Here is a 24,132-nt window from a genome sequence, read left to right on the forward strand (position 1 = left end):
GTAGTCCGCCCAACGCGCAGATCAGCAGTGGGGAACCCAGAAGACCAGGTAAGTGGATCCAATTAGGCTGCGTTCACGCGGGGGGCAGACTGATTTCGCCGGGCGCGTGGTAATAGCCCCCTCGCCACAAATCCGCAGCCCTGGTAACATCAAGCCCATAGTACACAAGTTTAAGGTTGAAGCAAACTGCAATAGTTTTACATGAATGCTAAATGTATAGTATGAATGTATTGAGAGGAGCATCCTTTGTTTTCCAGTGTCATTTTCCTGTCCCAAATCAACTGTCCTTGTGGTCTGAGTCAGACTGCTGATTTTGGCCCAGGTCCATTAGAATCTATGCTCAGGTTAATCAAATTCAACTCAGCACAAACTATCCTCAATCCCAAAAGTCTGGCTGGTTTCAAACCTGGGTCCCAGAGGTGAAAATATAGTTGTCAAATGCTGTGCATTTTGGATCTTATTTCATGATGCACACACTGTGCCTCCAATATTTGCTGATTTTCAGGAACTGAAAAAATGCTCCAATGCGCATTATCTTGCATGCACAGTATTTGAATACATACTCAGAAGAGAAAATGTACAAAGGATTATGGGCAACTTCATCGTTTCCAAGGGCCCTTGCATAAACAGTTGTTGGAAAAGTTATGATTTCCTTTTTTTTGCTGGACCAAGTGATAGATGCTATTGTTACTGAAGAGTACTAAAGCAGAGAATAAGCAATAAAAATAAATAAATAAGCAGTTCAAAGCCATAACATATAAAGAAAGGCAGCCTCACAGTATGTAATAATGCTGTGGCTGAAGAATAGGCAGATGAAGGAATAGGGATATGGGGGTATTGTCGTAGGAGGAACTTCTTGACTCTCTTCGATTACTGTAAACAATTTAATTTTCACAAGATGGCTCTTCAGGTCTATATGCAGGATTGATACTGATCCCATAATTTAGAATTTCCCTAACCTTTGCTAATGCAGAACAGGCATTTCTCCATTGTAGACATCACCTGGTTAAAATCCCTAAAAATTATAAAATCTTTTAAACACAGTATGTGGGATAAGGCTTGACAAAAGCTGACATACTTCTTTTTATCAAAGTTTTAAATTTTAAACTGGATTTCCCTGGAGTCCAGTCATCAGTTTCAACTTACTGCTTCTAGGCTGAAATATGACAAATCACTTCTGGCCTAAGTAACCAAAACATTTGCTGTCATCGTTAATTTACAATAGATAAAACAAATAGGATATTGCAATTACATTGCCAAACCAGTTGAATTCAAATCCCAGGGAGGCAATGCTGAAGCTGCGCAGTGCCCAGGTCAGATTGCATTAGGAGTACTATGTACAGTTCGGGTCACTGCACATAGTTGCCACACTCATGTTTTATAGAATGGTCAGTGTTTTGAACTCAATCCATGCCATTAGTACGGTGCCTCCAATGCTCACTATTTTTCAGTGAAAAAAAAATTGTCCCAAAAACCTGCGATGAAACAATCCATATGCACAGAAGCAATAATTCAATGCACTGTGGGATGATTTCAGGAGCTCCTGAACTATATGTCCAGGAGGCGAGTGTTGGCAGCTCTGATACAGGAATGCTAATTGTGGAAACTGTTCTGTGTCCCATGTTAAACCCAACAACTGGTTTAATATTGATTGTTCATTTTATAGATAAACTAGAGTATAGGGGAGTGTTGCTGTATTGAACTCAGCAAACCGTTTCTTCATTTCAGAGACCATTTTATTCATACGGCTGAAGTATGCAGGTTAGAGAGCCAAACTGTCCAAATGAAGCAGCTTTCAATTTCACTTGATCACTAACTCAGCACCTAGCAAACAGACGAAGACAACTAACGCGTACCCTCATTAAAAACATTCAACTAGCTATCTGGTTAGCCATACCAATAATACTTTCTTTGCAGCAGGGAGCATGGCCAAATTCCTAAACTGAGGGACCATGTGGAATAGACACATGGGTCAAGTTTAGCCTGGGCTAAGGAGCCAGAGATACAAGGGTCTCAAAAGTCAGACTCTTCTAGGTCCTAGATAAGGTATAAGATATGATTCAACAACTACCCAAAGAAATTACTCAAATGTCTTCAGTACACAATCAAAATAACTCTTAAAATCTGAGACTGCTGATAATTTGAACCAGTCCACGCCAGCAACATAGGTCACACATTTGAGGCCATTTCAACAGCACAAGTTTGAAGCACAAACAAAATTATGATGGTGAAATCATGCATAGGTCTTCAATTTCTTGTGCTGATCAGTGTGCTCTGTGCAGATTTCAAGAGTTTTCTTGTGTTCTAAGATGTTTAAAGGTTATAATTCAAGTCAATAACATTTGAGTATTAACTTCTAATGGTGAAAAATCAGGAGTCAATAGTGACTCATTAACAATTATTTACATTTTAATGTGTATATAAAAACCATTGTAGTGTAATTTTTTGGCTCCAAATGCTGAATACACTTCAAAATGCATTAAAGTGTCAAAAATCAGTATTTTCTGGGGATCATGCCTCCAGAACCAGAGGAAATACATTTTACACCATCAGATTTCACTCTTCCCCATTCAAAACTTTTTAAATCCACCACTCCAAAAATTACCTTTTTGTGTAATTTAGTTTTTTCTCCCTACAATCTAACATGGCAGATTAGGTATAGCTGTAGCTTAAGTCATAACTTCATGTGCCACATTCCTATTGTAACTACTTATTTTCATATGCCGTACATGAAGCTAGTGAGTTTCAGTTTTCACAGAAAAACAAATATTAATAAAAATCCTGAAATACAATAGGCCAAATGTTCCTGGAAAAATAACGACGCACGCAGTTATTAATGTGCAAAGCTGCCAGCAAGTTCAGGGGTTGAAGAGATATATAGTGAGTTGCAAATCTCTAGAACCTGGTCAATTTACGCTACTCACCTCACGCAAATGGCATCTCGCCCTTAGCCTCCCCGTTATTTTTAAGAACTTGCTGGACTTCATTAAACTCAAGGAGCTGTCATAATGTTGAATGGGATCATTGCCAATGCTGAGTGCTGACTCTGGCACGCCAACAGAAATTATCAGCTAGGACCCCAACCCATTAGAATATTGGAAAAAAACCATGGAACAAGAAAATATCATTCAGATAATGCAGATGTAAACAGACTATCAGAGCTTAAAGGGTTAATTTATCAAGGATAGGCTGCATAAACATGATTTTTATTCCCTTGACTTTAGAAAGTTGAGGGGTGAACTAATCAAAATGCTTAAAATGATAAAGGGATTCAATAGCGTAGTTACAGAGAAATTATTTCCTCTGATGGGGGAATCCAGAACAAGGGAACATAATCTTCAAATTAAATCTAGACCATTTATGAGTGAAATCTAGTGGTTTTTTTCACACAAAGCATGGTGGAAATCTGGAACTTTCCCCCAAAAGGCTGTGACTGCTGGGTCAATTGAAATTTTCAAGACAGAGATCAACAAATTTTTATTAGGTAATAGTATCAAAGGATATGGAGCAAAAGTGGGTAAATGAAGTTGAGGTCCAGATCAGCCATAATCTAACTGTCATGATGTGGAGATGCCGGTGATGGACTGGGGTTGACAATTGTAAACAATTTTACAACACCAAGATTGTAAACAATTTTATACATATATGTATAAATGCGTAGGCTTCAAGGAGCTCTTGAAACATTTGCCTGAGGAAGGAGAAAATCTCCGAAAGCTTGTGAATTTAAAATAAAATTGCTGGACTATAACTTGGTGTTGTAAAATTGTTTACAATAATCTAACTGAACAGTGGAACAGGCTCAAGGGGCTGAATGGCCAACTCCTGTTCCTATTTGACTTGGAAAGCAGAGAACTAGAGAACATTTGCTTCAAAACTAACATGCCTCAAGCCAGATAAGATATTAGAAGAAATCCCCATCCCCTTTCCCAGTCTCCTAACCCCCTCCGCTCCTTCACACTAACACCAGCGCAATGGAAATATAGAGAAGAATCCCAGCAAATTGAATTAGTGCTGTTTCAATTAACTATTTCAAATAAGGGCTTAGCAAATATACAGTTAAGGATGTCACTGAAAATTATAGGGCAAGTACAGAGTGCAATAATGAAATATTTTAAGAAACATCAAGATTCCTGCAGTTGTTGGGCTGGGTGTGTAATCTGTGGAGTGCAACCGACCACGATTGAATGGTGGAGGTGTAAGGATTGACTAATTTTTTGGAGCGGTGGTTGACTGGTTTGGGGGATCAGGAAATACTGATTCACAACTTTCCCTTCAAGAGATTAAAGGGGTAGCATACAGATCAGGTCTAATATAAAGGTTGGATTGTTCCTGACCTGTGAGATAAACAGGCTCGACAGGCTGACTGACCCTTGTTCCATGTTTCTAGTGGTTTTGTGTTCCGGACCCAATATAATTCTATTCGAGGTTCAGCATTGGAAAAGACCCTATTCACCATGTAGATGTAATATATTTGGATTTTCAAAAGGCCTTCAATAAAGTAGCACATTGTAGACTCATGACTAAGGTCAGAGCATGTGGAGTCAGGGGACAAGTAGCAGAATGGACAGCAAGCCGGCTACAAAATACAAAACAGAAAAAGAGAGTAGGGGTTAAAGGTAGATATGCAGACTGGCAAAAGGTGGGAAGTGGTGTTCCACAAGGGTCGGTGCTGGGATCACTATTGTTCACCATTTACATAAACGATTTGGAATTGGGATTCGGAAGTACAATTTCAAAATTTGCGGACGACACCAAATTGGAGGGTATAGTTAATAACGAGAAGGACTACGACAAATTACAGGAAGACAATTATAAACTTGCAGAATGGACGTGTAATTAGCAAATTAATTTCAATATAGATAAAGATGAGCTATTACATTTTGGTAGGAAAAATAAGGAGGCCACATACTGCTTGGATAATAAGAGTTTAAATGGGGTGGAGGAGCAGAGGGATCTGGGGGTACAAATGCACAAATCACTAAAGGTAGCGACGCAGGTTAATACGGCCATAAAAAAAAAGCAAACCAAGCACCGATGTCCATTTCTAGAGGGTTAGAATTGAAAAGCAGAGAAGCTATGTTAAACTTGTATAGAACCCTTGGTTAGACCACACGGAGTACTGCAAACAGTTCTGGTCTCCATATTGTAAAAAGAATACAGAGGCACTGGAGAAGGTGCAAAAAAGATTCACTATGATGATACCAGAACTGAGAGGTTATATCTATCAGGAAAGATCGAGCAGGCTGGGGCTCTTTTCTCTCGAAAAGAGAAGACTGAGGGGTGACCAGACAGAGGTCTTTAAGATTATGAAAGGGTTTGATAGGGTAGATGTAGAGATGTTTCCACTTGGGGGCAAGACTAGAACTAGGGGCCATAAATATAAGATGGTCACTAATAAATCCAATAAGGAATTCTGGAGAAACTTCTTTACCCAGAGAGTGGCTAGAATGTGGAATTTGCCACCACAAGGAGTAGTTGAGGCAACTTGCATAGATACATTTAAGGGGAAGTTAGATAAACACATGAGGGAGAAAGGAATAGAAGGATATGCTGATAAGGTTAGATGAAATAGGGAGGGAGGAGGGTAGTGTGGAGCATAAACACCGCATGGACCTGTTGGGCCAAATGGCCTGTTTCTGTGCTGTACATTCTATGTAATAATGAGAGGATCCCAATGTGCCTCTTCTCATATGTTATGCAATTGCATTTTGTCTTGTTTGTAGATCCAATGTCAGGTATCCAGTAACTGTCTTTTCACTGCAGCAAGTTAGAATTTATCCTGAAAGATTGCAAACTTATGAAGATTTAAAGAGAGAGAGTGTGTGAGAGAGAGAGCGCGCGAGAGTGTGAGAGAGCGCGAGAGCGAGAGCGAGACCGAAAGAGCGTGAGAGCGAGAGCGAAAAAAAGGAGAACAGGGGACTTCTGTAGATCAATAACAATCATTCCTCCACCACAGTATTGTTCTCCTTTGTCTGCAGTTACATTCCATTTCATTATTTAGAATGGTAGTCTTCTATTAAAACTCATACATGCTGTTAGATTTCAACAGTAGTGAAGTCCTTAACAATTGTACGGCATATCAGCCCATTAGTTTTTTTTCAGCTGAACTAATTTTGACTACAAAATCTAAGCACTGTTCATCTGTAAACATTATTTCATCTACAAATATAATTAGGGCTTTGGGTATTCAGTACATTTCCCTTTTTCATGAACCTTGTGAGTTGTACAATCTGACAGTGTAACATTTTGGAATGCCAAAGACATTAATCCATTAGAACTGAGGTAAATAGAGATAATCCTATATAAATGAGCCTTCTCAGTTTCATCTCCCCATTCCATAATCACTATATTTGTCAATTTGGATAGGTGAAAGTTCACCTCCATCACAAGTGGAGAAAAGGCCACCTCAACAATTTACAACTCACCAAATAAAAGGGAAGAATCAGTTTTTTTTAATTCATTCATGGGATGTGGGCGTTGCTGGCAAGGCCAGCATTTATTGCCTATCCCTAATTGCCCTCGAGAAGGTGGTGGTGAGCCACCTTCTTGAACCGCTGCAGTCCATGTGGTGAAGGTTCTCCCACAGTGCTGTAGGTTCTCCCACAGTGCTGTTAGGAAGGGAGTTCCAGGATTTTGACCCAGCAACGATGAAGGAACTGTGATATATTTCTACAAGTCGGGATGGTGTGTGACTTGGAGGGAAATGTGCAGGTGGTGTTGTTCCCATTTGCCTGCTGCCCTTGTCCTTCTAGGTGGTAGCGGGTGCAGGTTTGGGAGGTGCTGGCGAAGAAGCCTTGGCGAGTTGCTGCAGTACATCCTGTAGATGGTATACACTGCAGCCACGGTGCGCCGATGGTGAAGGGAGTGAATGTTTAGGGTGGTGGATGGGGTACCAATCAAGCAGGCTGCTTTGTCGTGGATGGTGTCGAGCTTCGAGTGTTGTTGGAGCTGCACTCATCCAGGCAAGTGGAGAGTATTCCATCACACTACTGACTTGTGCCTTGTAGATGGTGGAAAGGCTTTGGGGAGTCAGGAGGTGAGTCACTCGCCACAGAATACCCAGCCTCTGACCTGCTCTTGCAGCCAACAGTATTTATGTGGCTGGTCCAGTTACGTTTCTGGTCAATGGTGACCCCCAGGATGTTGATGGTGGGGGATTCGGCGATGGTAATGCCGTTGAATGTCACGGGGAGGTGATTAGACTCTCTCTTGTTGGAGATGGTCATTTCCTGGCACTTGTCTGGCGCAAATGTTACTTGCCACTTATCAGCCCAAGCCTGGATGTTGTCCAGATCTTGCTGCATGCGGGCACGGACTGCTTCATTATCTGAGGGGTTGCGAATGGAACTGAACACTGTGCAATCAGCGGCAAACATCCCCATTTCTGACCTAATGATGAAGCAGCTGCAGATGGTTGGGCCTAGGACACTGTCCTGAGGAACTCCTGCAGCAATGTTGCCCTAACTTCAGACATTACTACTGGACAGTTCGGCTCTAGGGGATTGCCAGCAGGAAAGTAGCCCCCACACAAACCCTTGGTGTGATTGGAAATCCACATAATGGCTTCTCGGAGTTGTAGTTCAATTGCTTGGTTATGCTACAACAGCCTACAATTGTGCATGCACTGTGATGAAAGGTGAGCTGCATGGTAACTCGTGCACTGCAACTTTCAAATATGTCGGGTCTCATCTGGGTAGGCTGGTTGTGATGCATTGGGGGAGGGTGAACCGGAGGTCAAGGATGTTCATGAGGCCCTGCAGATTACGTTGGTCTGTGCATGTGTGTGAAGGAGGAGTTGGAGTGATTGGAAGATGGCTTGGATTTTTCTCAAATTACTAAATTCTCTCTACACTATAGTTATAAATTTTAGGAATCTGTAGTGGGGTGTGTAAGGAACTGTCCTGGCATGGAAATTTGTCTTGGTAGACTATGATTCAATTCATAAAAATGTCCAGAAATAACTACAGAACTATCTCTCATATCTGATCTGTCCACGTTTTGAAATGAAAGGACAATGGTTTGTTGTTCCATAATGTGATTGGTTTAAAAGGCTCTACGATGTTACTGATGTACATTCATAAAGTCACAAACAATTTCCTTTTTATCTTTTGTCTAATCTTTTTAGAAAAAATGTGAAAATATTTGAGGAAAATGTCAGCCATTTTGCTCACAAGATCTGCACAAGATGATCCCACAGAGAAATTTTTTTGGACTATTGTAGGTCAGTCTTTCAACTAAATATGTCAATAAATTTTAATTTATCAGACTTGAGGAAGTACATAATTTTGCTAAACAAAACAATGAAGTGGTACACTGTGGTATACTTCTGTAATCATTTAAACTAACTTACCATTCGTTAATCTGTCAAAAAGAAAGATGTCAAAATTCCAACTTCCATCCTTTTCCAGCATACACTGAAAGAACAATCAAAATTAATAATGCTAGAAAAAAAACCTTGCAAACTGAAATTCATTTTTAAAGAAGAGTTTAAAAAAAACAATTAAGTTTTAATTCTGTATTATCATAAAAAGTATGTGTTCTTCAAATCCAGATGATCCTCCACATACCAAGAACCTGGCTATCAGGTCAGACAGGTCAAATGGTGGAGGCTTGGTGCGGGGGTGGGGGCAGGTAAAGAAGGGGGGGAAGTGGGAAAAAGAAAGAGCATGTGTGGAATATAATGTTACCTTTAAGGCATTCAGACATGAATGACCATGTTATCAGTATTACCATCCTAATGGCCTTTCCCATTCCCAAAAGCTTGAAAAAGCACACCTTCCAAGTGAACCCAAGGAAGTGAACAAGCAATGCAAGGCAAGTTCTTGGTATGTAGAATATGGTCCAGATTCCAAGAGGGGAAAAGGCTGTACCATGTAGATAGGCAATTTTTATTCCATCATTCTTTGAATCCCCCGAAATACCATTGAAAACAACCCAGGAATGGTTCTGCAGAAGTCTCTTTTGGCCTTGAATAAATGGCACCAAGCAGTTATGGCAAGCTGTAAATAGCAATATCAACTCAATATTCTTGACAGACAGATCCAAACAAACAGTACTTTGTAAAAGTATGTGGGTTACTCAACACAACTGTTTTATCAATACTATCCACTCAAATGCTTTTGACTTCAGAGAATGACATTTGATGGGCCTTGAAGGTTTTCTCCCTAACAGGTGGTAACAGTGAAAATGTATTTCACCATTTATTTAGTTGGTGTCTGCATGGAGATGGTAGTAAACCATAGGCTAGAAACAATTACCGAAACTTGTGGAAAGATTTAGTATGATTTTTGCAACATGTCAAAATGCTACAAGCATCCACAGAGCAGAAATGGTGGTGTCCTCAAAGCAGTGGATAAAGGATGGAATGGGCACTCCCTGCTCAAGATGGGGTTGGGAATCAATATTTAGGTCGGAATCTAGTACAAAGGTAGCATCATTTTTGTGCCATGTCATATAGGCTTTCATGACCAGTGCCTGCAACTGATTAAACAACTTCACAAGGTGGTCTGTAAGGAATATGAGATCACACAAAAGGTCAGTTTATTCATTTGTAAACCAGATGAAGATCCCAAGTGCAATAATTGGGAATGAAATTGGGCTCAACTTTTAAATGTGATTCATGAACCGTAACATAAGACAGTGGTCATCCGACAGCTAGATAAAAATCTTGCTCTACGCTAAATGATTTCCGATTCATGGCCGCTCAAACAATATTCTAAATTTGAGGGAATGTCACAAGATGCTTTGAAGAACACCAAACTTTGTACACATATAGGCATAATCTCATGAGGGCTTTCTGACAGTCATGGCAACCATTAGAGGAAGGTACACCTGGACTGCAATTCCCTGGCATTCAAGACCGAAGCCATCATATACCAGTCCACCAGGTCTCAAATGAAGGATTTGTTTCAACAGCAGACAGATGCTCATTTCTAGGCGAGAGTGAGATCAAAAAGCCACTGTTTAACTCCAGATTGTCCGGAACCATGACTTCCAATGTCATCAGAGGATTACCATAATTACTGTTGCTTTTTCTGCTCATAACTTCGAAGGGGAGAACTACAATGGTTTAATTGCTAATTGTACAGCTTAGTGTTGAACTGAGCCAGGTTCAATTCACATTCTGTCCCAAGTTATCAACTAGCCATGGTAGGGTTATTATAATAGGGAGAAACACCCCTGAACTGAGGAGGAAAATGTCAGTTAAGCTTCCTGCACTGATTGTTATCCAGTGACCCCTAATAAATCTGAACGTGGTTGTCACATGAGGACAGAATCTTAGATGTGATTCCCCTCCACCTATCATGGAGCCTATCGTATGCAAAGTGACCAATTTAACAAGGTACTAGAGGTGCCTCAAAATGGCCAGAACGAGTCAGCACCATATCGCCCAGCCTGAGTGTTTCTAGCATCCACTGATCAGCAGTGTCCTGGTAGTGTGTGTGAAAGCAGGTCCCATCTTCCCATCCTACTTATTGATGTAATGAGCTGGCATTATCCACCAGCTGGGTTAATTGTAACCAATTTTGAAACCAGTGGTTGAGAAGGTTCAATTGAGAGACTTCATCAATAATCCCATATTGGGAGTATAAATATCAGACAGGGAATGTGAAGAGTGCATTCTGCCAATAGCTGATCCCCCCCCCCCCCCCCCAAGGGAGAGTTTCAATATAGTCCCACAGAAGAAGACCTTTCCCACAGGCGTCTCAAAATGGCCACCTATAAGAGTCTCCTGGTGTCACAGTCACGATGAGGATCAAGAAGAATCTCAGTTGATTCCATTTCCTCACCCCCCTCCAGGCTAGAATGAGCTCCTTATTAACAGGAGAGGGGAGGCGGGTGACTGGAGCAGGATTCCTCAGACTTTACCACCGAAGGAGTGCAGCCCTTTCCCAGTTGGCCAAAGGAGCTGAGCAATTTTAAATTTTAAATACCAAACTCCCAAAGAAACTAATCATCTGGTCCTCGCTGCAGTACCATTAAAACCAGGAAGAAGAATGAAAAAAATGCTAAGAACTGTGCATGAGCAGAGAAATTTAGGGATCCAAGTACAAAAATCACTAAAAACTAGTGGACAGGTACAAAAAATAATTAAAAAGGCTAATGGAATGTTGGCTTTCATCTCAAGAAGGCTGGAATACAAAGGGGTGTAAGTTATGTTACAACTGTACAGAGCTCTGGTGAAGTCCCTTCTGGAGTACTACATTCAGTTCTGGGCACCGAACCTCAGGAAGGATATACTGGCCTTGGAGGGGGTGCAGCACAGATTTACCAGAATGATACTGGGGCTAAAAGGGTTAAATTATGAGGACAGGTTGCATAGACTAGGCTTGTATTGCCTTGAATATAGACGATTAAGGGGTGATCTAATTGAAATGTTTAAGACGATTAAAGGATTTGATAGGGTAGATATAGAGAAACTATTTCCTCTGGTGGGAGAGTCCAGAACAAGGGGGCATAACCTTAAAATTAGAGCAAGGCCGTTCAGGGGTGATGTCAGAAAGCACTTCTTCACACAAAGGGCAGTGGAAATCTGGAACTCTTTTCCCCCCCCCCCCCCCCAAAAAAGCTGTTGAGGCTAGATCAATTGAAAATTTCAAAACTGAGATTTATAGAATTTTGTTAGGCAAAGATATTAAGGGTTACGGAACCAAGGTGGGTAAATGGAGTCAAGATACAGATCAGCCATGATCTAAATGAATGGCGGAACAGGCTTGAGGGGCTGAATGGCCTACTCCTGTGCCTATCAAATTATGTAAACAAGGAGTCTGACTGTATTCATAAATACATTTACATGTTTACAAACACTTCTAAAATTCTAAACATATATCCATGTCCAAAATCCTTTATCATAAGGGAATATTAAGACCAACGTCACAACAACTCAGCTCAAGTTTCTTGATGCTCAATTAACATTTCAAACTCACCTTTGCTTGGCCGCTGTAGTTATCATCCAGAATGCAGAGAGAATTCTGAGACGGAATACCATGAAAGAAATGAGCGGATCGAAAATATCTTTGAAAACTTAGCAACCTTCTGATCTTCCTTGCCGAAGCCAATTCTCCCGTTTCTGGTGGTACTGCAAAAAAAAAGTACTTAACATGGAGTATTTTCTGAATATTTTACATGAAGGTACATTACTGCTTTATAAATTAATGATAATGGGCTGTGATCTTAGCTATAATGATTGAAAGTTAAGTTTCAATTGATGACACCCATCTCTACTCCTTCACCGCTCTCTCGACCCATGCACTGTCTCTGTTCCACCAGACTGCTTGTCTGACATCCAGTCTTGGAAGAGTCGTAATTTCCTCCAATTAAACATTGAGATGGCTGAAGCCATCACCACAAATTTCACAACCTCGTCACCAATACCATCCACCTCCTGGCCACGGTCTCAGGCTGAAGCAGTCCGCAACCCCGGTGTCCCGTTCCACCTCGAGCTGAGTTTCCGGTCCCACTCCTTCGCCATCACAAAGACCGCCTAATTACAACATCGCCCACCTCCCTCCCTACCTCAGTCCATCTGCACTTGAAACCTTCATTCATGCCTTTGTCACCTCCAGACTCGATTACTCCAATGCTCTCCTAGTTGGCATCCTATCCTCCACCCTTTGTAAACTTCAGCTCATACAAAACTCCACAGCAAGTCCCGCTCACCCCTCACCCTCCGACCATACCAAGCTACCGCATCACCTGGTCCCCATGCCTCAAGTTTAAAGTTCTTAACTTTGTGCTTAAATCCCTCCATGGTCTCATCTCTCCCTATCTGTACAATTTTCTCCAGCCCTACAACCTCTCCCTAAACTCTCCATTCCTCATCTATCCCCTCCTCTCTTCGCCCCATCTGTGCTTTCAGCCAACTAGACCCCATGCTATGAAATTCCCTCTCTAAACCCCTATGTTTCTCTGTCTTTAAGATCCTCTTAAAACCCACCTCTTTGACTAAGCTTTTATTCACCCAGCCTCCCCAATCTTTCCTCCTTTAGCTCAGTGCTTGGTTTTCCATGAAGTGCCTTGAGATATTTTTCTACCTTTAAGGCACTATATAAAATCAAGTTGTTGCTGTTAACACAATGTTGTGTGTTCTAGCTTACTGTAACAGTAATATTCAGTTACTTAAAAATATTGCTAGGAAAATGAGTACAACTAATGTAATACGTATTTTGCTCCAACTCAAATCTCACCATTTTGTAAATATTCTTCAACTATTAATCTCTACATTCAAATAGTCCTCCCATTTTCAGGGAGACAGGAACCAAATCAGACCATTTCTTCATACTGTACAATACCTTTCCTTCTTAGCCATTAAACAAGCTGTATGATTTTTATTTTATCCTCGACTGATGTACTGAATTTATGATTCCCACCACCAAAAACTTCCTACAGATTACATTTTTTTCACCTTCCAAATGTAAATAAATCCAACAAGATGAAATAAGGCATGATGCAGAATCATTTTTTTCCAACTTTAGTCCTTTCATTTGGTTTACTATCTGAAATGTACCATTTGTGGCAATTATTGAAGGATAACTAACTTCCTGATCTCAGTCAACCCAAATTATATAGGGTGATAGTATGAAACTTTAATTTTGTTCTTTAAATGGATATTTTTGGCCAGTAGCATTCCAAAATTCAAACAAAATAATTTAAATGTTTTTGAATATTGCTATGGATGCTGCCAATTTTTCAAAACAGCTGAGATCAGGTGAAAAAGTCATGTGTCACCATGTTGCACAATTGTTGGGAGCTAAGAAAGTGCAGTGTTCCTATTTTTAAGCCTTACTTTTGCTAGGATTTGGACTTCTGTATTATATAATTTCAAAAAAATATTAACTGGGACAATTTAACTGCTGGCAAATGGAACTGGTCTATGCAACTAAATCTATAAAATTAACAATACAAAATACAAGAACCCATTCTCATTAAATGTGGACCATAGAAGAGATGAGAAAGTTTGATACATGGACGGCAAGATTAAATAAATGAGTAACTTAATATGATAGCAGAAGAAGTAAAATGTATTTCACCACTATGAAAAACAAGCCTACAAGTAACTCCTATTTTTGCAGAATTAGTCAAATAAATTAGTTATCTTGTTCCATCACACCTGGTGAGAGCAGGCATAGGTTTGGTTTTGAGGCTCCTGAAGGACCCCACAATGAAGAGATCTAAGGAAAGCGATCGCAGAGGAATTGATTACCTTAGGCCTGCTGCCCAGACAGTCCCTGCTGGGATTAAAGCTTTATTTTGAATTTCAATTGAATGGATAAAAGCATCAGAGTGGCAGGATGCCACTCCAATTTTCCAGCACCTCTGTTGCACCTCCATATGTGTGGGTTGCCTGCCCAGAGTAGGTAAATAACCCCATCCCTGCAATTTGGAGCAGGGTCAGCGGCTAGGCTGTGTAAAGCAGCGGGCAACAGCCCCATCTCGCATCACTCCTGCTTCCTTAACAGGGTCTGTGGAATTTAGGGCCCTTGGTGTTGAAAGAAACCACAACAAACTGACATTAATCTTGTTGAATCAGATTGCATCAGATGTGCACTTCGCATCAAAAATGACATCTGGCTCTTTCTCCTCAGAAATCAAAATATGGTTTGCCAAGTACTTTTTCATGAAGACAATTACCCTTTTAAGATACATTTTAATGTCCACCTAACACAGACATTAGGAAAGACAATGCAAATCAACCCTAGCAAGATTTAAGATGGGATATTGTGTCCATTTGCTCAATGACTACCTTGCTGTCATCTCCAATGGCCTAATTTCCAGCTGTTTTCCTTTCATTTCTGTACAGGAAAATCAGAAGAAAGGCAGCAGGTTGGGGGAGGGGTGGGTGAAGTGTGGTGGAAGGAGGTAGGAATACTGGCTAAAATGTAAGAAGCCACCACCTCTTCCTCTCCCAAACCATCCACATGGCTCTTCTGGTGATGATGAGCTTACTCAAAGTCCCTTCAACACTTTCTGAAAAATATATAGAGGCTTCTGCAACCCCTTAAAATAGGCACCACCCATTTGAGTTGCTGCAGTGAGTTCCTTGCTGCAGTATCACAAAATTTCCCTCCCCTGCAGTAGCCCACTCCCTCTGAACAGCAGAGATACCGTTGGGACCCCACCTACATCTATAATTAACCCTGGCCAGGAAAATAGGTTGCAATCATGGCGGAATTGGTAGGTGTTCTGGTCCAACCCACTTCCAGGAGCAATACACCTTAAAAGAAAATTCTCTCACCCACTCCCAACCCCACCCCCAAGTCCCAGATGATCCCTAATTTCCTACAGCTCAGCACCAGAAAAAATGATGCCTTCCTTGTTCAATCACCGTTGCCCTCATCTGCTACCGGCTCAGAGTGTGACAACCTCAATCCAGATTTGGAATGGCTCCTTGCAAAACCACTCACTATTCCAGGATCATCCTGGAGAGCAAAGATACATCCCCCCGGCTTCTTTTCTCCACTACACACAATCTTCTGAAACCTCTCTCCCCTGCTCCCTTCCACTGTCACCTCTAAAAACTAATGTGAGGAGCTCATGGACTTGCACGTCACCCAGAATGAGACCAACTGTTAAGCTGCCTCTGTCGCATCGTCCTCTTCCCTTTGCCCAAGCCAAAGAAAGCCAAGCCTAACTCAAGATCTGCCCCTGCACCTTTCACCAGTTTCTCTCCTATCTCCCCATATGCTGTCTGAGCTTATCTTGGCCATGAGATCCACCTCCTGCTCCCTTGGTTTCATACCACCTAAACTGCTGACCACCCAACTTCCCTTCCTGGTCCTCATACTAGCTGAGGTTATAAATGGTTCCCTCTCCTCAGGTACTGTCCTACTCACTTTTAAAACAGCAGTCATCACCTGCCTCTCCCTCCCCCAAAAACCCACCCTCAACTCTCTGTCCTTGCAAAATACTCCTTGCCCCATCTCCAAACTTCCCTTTCCTAACCAAAACTCAACGTGCTGTCACCTACCAAACCTATGTCCATCTTTCTTTTTTTAAAATTCGTTCATGGGATGTGGGCGTCGCTGGCAAGGCCGGCATTTATTGCCCATCCCTAATTGCCCTTGAGAAGGTGGTGGTGAGCCGCCTTCTTGAACTGCTGCAGTCCGTGTGGTGACTGTTCTCCCACAGTGCTGTTAGGAAGGGAGTTCCAGGATTTTGACCCAGCGACGATGAAGGGACGGCGATATATTTCCAAGTCGGGATGGTGTGTGACTTGGAGGGGAACGTGCAGGTGGTGTTGTTCCCATGTGCCTGCTGCTCTTGTCCTTCTAGGTGTAGAGGTCGCGGGTTTGGGAGGTGCTGTCGAAGAAGCCTTGGCGAGTTGCTGCAGTGCATCCTGTGGATGGTGCACACTGCAGCCACAGTGCGCCGGTTTAGGGTGGTGGATGGGGTGCCAATCAAGCAGGCTGCTTTATCTTATCTTTATCCTGCAACCCCATCTTTAATCTCTCTAATGAGGTTTCCATCCCAGCCACGCACTGAAACAGCCATAACCAAAGTCACAAATGACATCCTCTGTGATCCTGGTGCACTATGCCCTCTTCGTCTGCCTCAACCTTTGACACAATCGACCACACCATCCTTCTCCAATGCCTTTCCTCCATTGTCAAACTCAGTGGGATTGCCGTCGCGGTTCCACTCTTACCTATCTGATCGTAGCTAGTGCATCTCCAGCAATGACTTCTCTTCCTGTCCCCCAAGGATCTGTCCTCGGTCCCTCCTTTTACTCATCTGCATCCTGCCCCATGGCAAGATAATCTGCAGACACGGGATCAGCATGCACATGTACACTGAGGACACCCTGCTCTACCTCTCCACCTCTCACAACCCCGCCACTGCCTGTGTTAACCAAGACTGGATATTGAACAAGCAGGCTGAGTCACAACTTCTGCCAATTAAACACTGGGAAGACCAAATCCTGGTCTAGTCTGGGGTCAACTAGAGATGGGCAATAAATGCCAGCTTTGCCAGCAACGTCCACATCCCAAGAATTAAAAAAATCATAATCTGTCACCGTTAACCATCTGTGACAAGCAGGGCATCCTACAGTTAGAATCATAGAATGGTTACAGCACAGGAGCCCGCGCCGACTCTCTGCAACAGCAATCCAGCTAGTCCCACTACCCCACCCTTTCCCCATAGCCCTGCAAATTTTTTAATTTCAGGTACTTATCCAATTCCTTTTTGAAAGCCACGACTGAATCTGCCTTCACAACCCTTTCAGGCAGTGCATTCCAGATCATAACCACTCGCTGCGTAAAAAAGTTTTTCCTCATGTCGCCTTTGGTTCTTTTGCCAATCACCTTAAATCTGTGCCACAGGTTCTCCACCCTTCTGCCAATGGGAACTGTTTCTCTCGATCTACTCTGTCTAGGCCCCTCATGATTTTGAACACCTCTATCGTTGAATCATAGAAATTTATGGCACAGGAGGAGGCCATTCAGCCCATTGTGACCGTGCCGGCCGAAAAAGAGCTATCCAGTTTGATCCCACTTTCCAGCACTTGGTCCGTAGCCCTGTAGGTTACGACACTTCAAGAGCAAAATCAGGTACTTTTTAAAATGAGTTGAGGGTTTCTGCCTCTACCACTCTTTCAGGCAGTGAGTTCCAGACCCCCACCACCCTCTGGGTGAAAAAATTTCCCCTCAACTCCCCTTTAATCCTTCTACCAATTACTTTAAATCTATGCCCCCTGTTCAATGACCCCTCTGCTAAAGGAAATAGGTCCTCCCTATCCACTTTATCTAGGCCCTTCATAATTTTATATACCTCAATTAAATCTCCCCTTAGCCTCCTTTGTTCCAAAGAAAACAAACTCAGCCTATCCAATCTTTTCTCATAGCTAAAATTCTCCAGCCCTGGCAACATTCTCGTAAATCTCTTCTGTACCTTCTTTCGTGCAATTACATCTTTCCTGTAATGTGGTGACCAGAACTGTATGCAGTACTCAAGCTGTGGCTTAACCAATGTTTTACACAGTTCTAGCATAATCTCCCTGCTCTTATATTCTATGCCTCGGCTAATAAAGGAAAGTATCCCGTATGCCTTTTTGACCACTTTATCTACCTGTCCTGCTACCTTCAGGGATCTGTGAACATGCACTCCAAGGTCCCTTTGTTCCTCTACACCTCTCAGTATCCTCCCATTTATTGTGTATTCCCTTGCCTTGTTTGCCCTCTCCAAATACATTACCTCACACTTTTCTGCCCACCTGATCAGTTCATTGCTATCTTCCTGCAGTCTACAGCTTTCCACCTTACTATCAACCACACGGCCAATTTTTGTATCATCTGCAAATTTCTTGATCAAGCCTCCCACATTCAAGCCCAAATCATTAATATAAGAACATAGGAACATAAGAAATAAGAGCAGGAGTAGGCCATCTAGCCCTTTGAGCCTGCTCCGCCATTCAACAAGATCATAGGTGATCTTCTACCTCAACGCCACTTTCCTGCACTATCCCCATATTCCTTGATGCCTTTAATATCTAGAAATCTATTGACCAAGACTGAGCCTCCACAGCCCTCTGGGGTAGAGAATTCCAAAGATTCACCATCCTCTGAGTGAAGAAATTTCTCATCTCAGTCGTAAATGGCCTACCATTTATACCACAAAAAGCAAGGGACCGAGTACTGAGCCCTGCGGAGCCCCACTGGAAACAGCCTTCCAGTCGCAAGAACACCCGTCAACCTTTACCCTTTGCTTCCTGCCACTGAGCCAATTTTGGATCCAACTTTCCCTGGATCCGATGAGCTTTTACTTCTTTGACCAGTCTGCCACGTGGGATCTTGTGAAAAGCCTTGCTAAAATCCATGTACACATCAAATGCGTTACCCTCATCGACCCTCCTTGTTACCTGCTCAAAAAATTCAATCATGTTAGTCAGACTCGACCTTCCCTTAACAAATCCATGCTGACTGTCCTTGATTAACCCGTGCCTTTCTAAATGAACAATTTATCCTGTCCCTCAGAATTGATTCCAATAATTTGCCCAGCACCGAGGTTAGACTGACTGGCCTATAATTACTCAGACTATCTCTTTCTCCCTTATTAAACGACGGTACAATGTTAGCAGTCCTCCAATCTTCCACCACCACGCCTGTTGCCAGGGAGGATCGGAAAATGATGGTCAAAGCCTCCGCTATTTCCTCCCTTGATTTTCGTAACAGCCTGGGCTACATTTTATCTGGGCATGGCGATTTATCTATTTTCAAAGATGCTAAATGCCTTACTCGATCACTATGTTTGTCCCATCCAATATTTCACACTCCTCCTCCTGAACTACAATCTCTGCATCGTCCTCCTCTTCTGTGAAGACAGGCGTTAAGTATTCATAAGAATCATACCCACATCTTCCACCTCCACACAAAGGTTACCCTTTTGGTCTGTAATAGGCCCTACTCTTTCCTTAATTACCTTCTTGCTCCTTATGTCTTTAAAGAACATTTTTGGGTTTTCCTTAATTTTAGTTGCCAGTAGCTTTTCCTGCCCTCTCCTTGCTTTCCTAGTTTACTTTCTAATTTTACCCCTGCACTTTCTAAACTCTTCTAGGCTTTCTGCAGTATTGACCCGACAATGTGGAAAATTGCCCAGGTATGTCCTGTCCACAGAAAGCAGGACAAATCCAATCCAGCCAATTACCGCCCCAGTCTACTCTCAATCATCAGCAAAGTGATGGAAGGTGTCGTCGACAGTGCTATCAAGTGGCACTTACTCACCAATAACCTGCTCACCGATGCTCAGTTTGGGTTCCGCCAGGACCACTCGGCTCCAGACCTCATTACAGCCTTGGTCCAAACATGGACAAAAGAGCTGAATTCCAGAGTGAGGGGAGAGTGTCTGCCCTTGACATCAAGGCAGCATTTGACCAAGTGTGGCACCAAGGAGCCCGAGTAAAATTGAAGTCAATGGGTATCAGGGGGAAATCTCTCCAGTGGCTGGAGTCATACCTAGCACAAAGGAAGATGATAGTGGTTGTTGGTGGCCAATCATCTCAGCCCCAGGACATTGCTGCAGGAGTTCCTCAGGGCAGTGTCCTAGGCCAAACCATCTTCAGCTGCTTCATCAGTGACCTTCCCTCCATCATAAGGTCAAAAATAGGGATGTTCGCTGATGATTGCACAGTGTTCAGTTCCATTCGCAACCCCTCAGATAATGAAGCAGTCCGTGCCCGCATGCAGCAAGACCTGGACAACATCCAGGCTTGGGCTGTTAAGTAGCAAGCAACATTCACGCCAGGCAATGACCATCTCCAACGAGAATCTAACCACATCCCCTTGACATTCAACGGCATAACCATCGCCGAATCCGCCACCATCAATATCCTAGGGGTCACCATTGACCAGAAACTTAACTGGACCAGCCACATAAATACTGTGGCTACAAGAGCAGGTCAGAGGCTGGGTATTCTGCGGCAAGTGACTCACCTCCTGACTCCCCAAAGCCTTTCCACCATCTACAAGGCACAAGTCAGGAGTGTGATGGAATACTCTCCACTTGCCTGGATGAGTGCAGCTCCAACAACACTCGAAGCTCGACACCATCCAGGACAAAGCAGCCCGCTTGATTGGCATCCCATCCACCACCCTAAACATTCACTCCCTCCACCACCCACACACAGTGGCTGCAGTATGTACCATCTACAGGATGCACTGCAGCAACTCGCCAAGACTTCTTCGACAGCACCTCCCAAACCCATAACCTCAACCACCTAGAAGGACAAGGGCTGCAGGTGCAGGGAACACCACCACCTGCATGTTCCCCTCCAAGTCACACATCATCACAGTTCCTTCATCGTCACTGGATCAAAATCCTGGAACTCCCTACCTAACAGCACTGCTCTCGATTTGGCAATCCCACTCTCTCTGTGGGAACATGTTTACTCTGAACCCCTTGCATCTCCCCCTTGAATGCCTCCTGCTGCTCTGACACTGATTTACCTTCAAGTGGCTGTTTCCAATCCACTTTTGCTAAATCACTTCTTAGCTTAGTGAAATTGGCCTTTCCCCAATTTAGAACTTTAATCCTGTACTATCTTTGTCCTTTTCATAACTATGCTAAATCTGACTGAATTATGATCACTATCACCAAAATGCTCTCCTACTGATACTCCTTCCACCTGCCCAGCTTCATTCCCTAAAACTAAATCCAGAACTGCCCCCCTCCACTTCTTGATGGGCTTGCTATGCCCTGGCTAAAAAATTTTCTCCTGAATGAAATTTAAGAATTCTGCACCCTCTATATATTTTGCACTGATTGTATCCCAGTTAATATTAGGGTAGTTGAAATCCCCTGCCACTACTGCCCTACTGTTCTTGCATTTCTCAGAAATTTCCCTACATATTTGTTCTTCTATCTCCCTCTGACTGTTTGGGGGCCTATAGTACACTCCCAGAAGTGTGGCTGCCCCTTTTTTGTTCCTTAGCTCAACCCAAATGACCTCATTTGATTATCTTTCGAACATATCATCACTCCTCACAGCCGTAATGTTTCTTTCACCAATATCGCTAACCTCCCCTCTTTTTTATCCCCCTCTCTATCTCGTCTGAAAACCCTGTAACCAGGAATGTTGAGCTACATTCCTGCCCCTCTTTAAGCCATGTTTCAGTAATAGCGGAGATATCAAACTCCCACGTGTCTATCTGTGCCCTTAGCTCATCTGCCTTCACTATACTCCTTGCATTGAGGTATATACCATTAAGCATTGCCGAACTCCTTTTTTGTCTAGTTTTTAACCTTTGTCTCCTTTGCCTTCCAAACTCACTTACTAATTTTCTACCTTTCATTTCCAACTCTGCTTCTCTCCCTTCTGAATCTACGCTCAGGTTCCCATTCCTCTGCCGAGCTAGGTTAAACCCTCACCAACAGCACTAGCAAACCTCCCCATGAGGATATTGGTCCCGGCCCTGTTGAAGTGCAACCCATCCAGCTTGTACAGGTCCTACCTCTCCCAGAATCAGTCCCAATATCCCAGGAATCTAAAGCCCTCCCTCCTGCACCACCTCTCCAGCCACACATTCATCTGCTCTATCCCACTATTTCCTTACTTGCTAGCATGTGGCATCGGGAGTAATCCGGAGATTACTACCTTTGAGGTCCGGCTTCTTAATCTCTTTCTTAAAACACCTTAAAATCTGCCTGCAGGACCTCATCCCTCTTTCTATCCATGTCATTGGTACAGACATGGACCACAACCTCTGGCTGTTCACCCTCCCCCTCCAGGGTGTTCTGCAGCTGCTCAGTGACATCCTTGATCCTGGCACCAAGGAGGCAACATACCATCCTGGAATCATGTCTGCTCCCCTAACTATAGAATCCCCTATCACCATCGCTCTCTTGACCTTCCTCTTCCCACCCTATACAGCTGAGTCACCCATATCAAATCTCCTCTCAACCTTCTCTGCTCTAAGGAGAACAACCCCAGCTTCTCCAGTCTATCCACTGAAGCCCCTCATCCCTGGAACCATTCTATTAAAGCTTTTCTACACCCTCTCTAAGGCCTTCACATCCTTCCTAAAGTGCGGTGCCCAGAACTGGACACAATACTCCAGTTGTGGCCAAAGCAGTGTTTTATAAAGGTTCATCATAACCTCCTTGCTTTTGGACTCTATGTCTTTACATATAAAGACCAGGATCCCTTAAGCTCTTTTAGCCACTTTCTCAACCTGCCCTGCCACCTTCAACGACCGGTGCACATATACCCCACCCCCCCCCCACAAGTCTCTCTGTTCTTGCACTCCCTTTAGAATTGTACCGTTTAGTTTATATTGTCTCTCCTCATTCTTCCTGCCAAAATGCATCACTTCACACTTGTGTTAAATTTCATCTGCCACATGTCCGCCCATTCCACCAGCCTGTCTGTCCTCTTGAAGTCTATCACTATACTCCTCAATGTTCACTACACTTCCAAGCTTTGTGTCATCTGCAAATTTGGAAATTATGCCCTGTACACCCAGGTCCAAGTCATTAATATATATCAAAAAAAGCAGTGGTCCTAGTACCGACCCCTGGGGAACACCACTGTATACTTTCCTCCAGTCCAAAAAACAACTGTTCACTACTAATCTCTGTTCTGTCACTTAACCAATTTCGTATCCATGCTGCCACTGCTTCAACTTTGATGACAAGCCTATCACGTGGCACTTTATAACACACCTTTTGGAAGCCCATATACACCACATCAACCACATTGCCCTCTCCAACCCTCTCTGTTACCTCATTAAAAAGCTCAATCAAGTTAGTTAAACACGATTTGCCTTTAACAAATCCGTGCTGGCTTTCCTTAATCAATCCACACTTGTCCAAGTGACTGTTTATTTTGTTCCGGATTATCGTTTCTAAAAGCTTCCACACCACCGAGATTAAACTGACTGGCCTGTAGTTGCTGGGTTTATCCTTACATCCTTTTTTTTTTTAAAACCAGTATTTAAAAATAAATCTGTTCCACAGTAAATGAGAAATTCAAAACTCAGTTGATATATTTGCAAATAAATTGAACTTATGGGCCAAAATAGGAGACATTACTGGTAGAAAAGCTCTTTCCTGCTCCCAGGAGATGCATGAAAGTGTCAGATGCAGGTAATGAGAAAAACTGTAGACATTGTGGGTGGCATACAAGTACAAGAAGTAAATCTGCTGAAGAGCAGGTGTTCCTGGATATTTTCCTGCCATTATCCACTTGATTGCAGTAGAGTACGTGGAGAACAATGAATGCAAATTAATTGCTATAATAGTGCTTTTGACCACAACTGCATATTCCAGTATTACAGTAATCTAATTTTTAAAGTAATAAATTTATAATGCCTGCGCAACATTTTATTTTAGATGTCTAACAAAGGTATACAAAAGCAGATAAGTATTGTTTACTAGTTTAATTAACATTCTCAAGAGGAAACCTCTCTGATACTCCAAATACCCAACTCACAAGAAACCATAACTTAATTAGATGCAATGTTGTGAAGCATATGGACTCTCCACCATAGATTACATTGGGTTTGACTCCTCTATCCAGGAAATTACTTTAGTTTTTTTTTCTAAGTAACTATAACGTACCCACGAGATTCTAGACTAAAGAGAAGATTGGCTGCAACTTCACAAATGAAGATTGCAAATTTCATATCAATTTTTGTTCTA

General features: G+C 42.7%; 1 protein-coding gene across 4 annotated transcripts in view; it reads right to left on the reverse strand.

The window, feature by feature from the left end:
* pde7a (phosphodiesterase 7A) overlaps positions 1–24,132 on the reverse strand; it is a 167,392-nt gene that overhangs the window by 49,175 nt on the left and 94,085 nt on the right. For all 4 annotated transcript variants that reach the window (XM_067975807.1, XM_067975797.1, XM_067975796.1 and 1 more), the window contains 2 exons: positions 11,928–12,079; positions 8,351–8,414 (listed from right to left, as the gene is read on the reverse strand). In XM_067975807.1, coding sequence (XP_067831908.1) covers positions 8,351–8,414; positions 11,928–12,079 — 216 coding nt within the window. The remainder of the gene's footprint in view (positions 1–8,350; positions 8,415–11,927; positions 12,080–24,132) is intronic.

Source organism: Heptranchias perlo, chromosome 3 (assembly GCF_035084215.1).
Source record: "Heptranchias perlo isolate sHepPer1 chromosome 3, sHepPer1.hap1, whole genome shotgun sequence".
NCBI lineage: Eukaryota > Metazoa > Chordata > Chondrichthyes > Hexanchiformes > Hexanchidae > Heptranchias > Heptranchias perlo.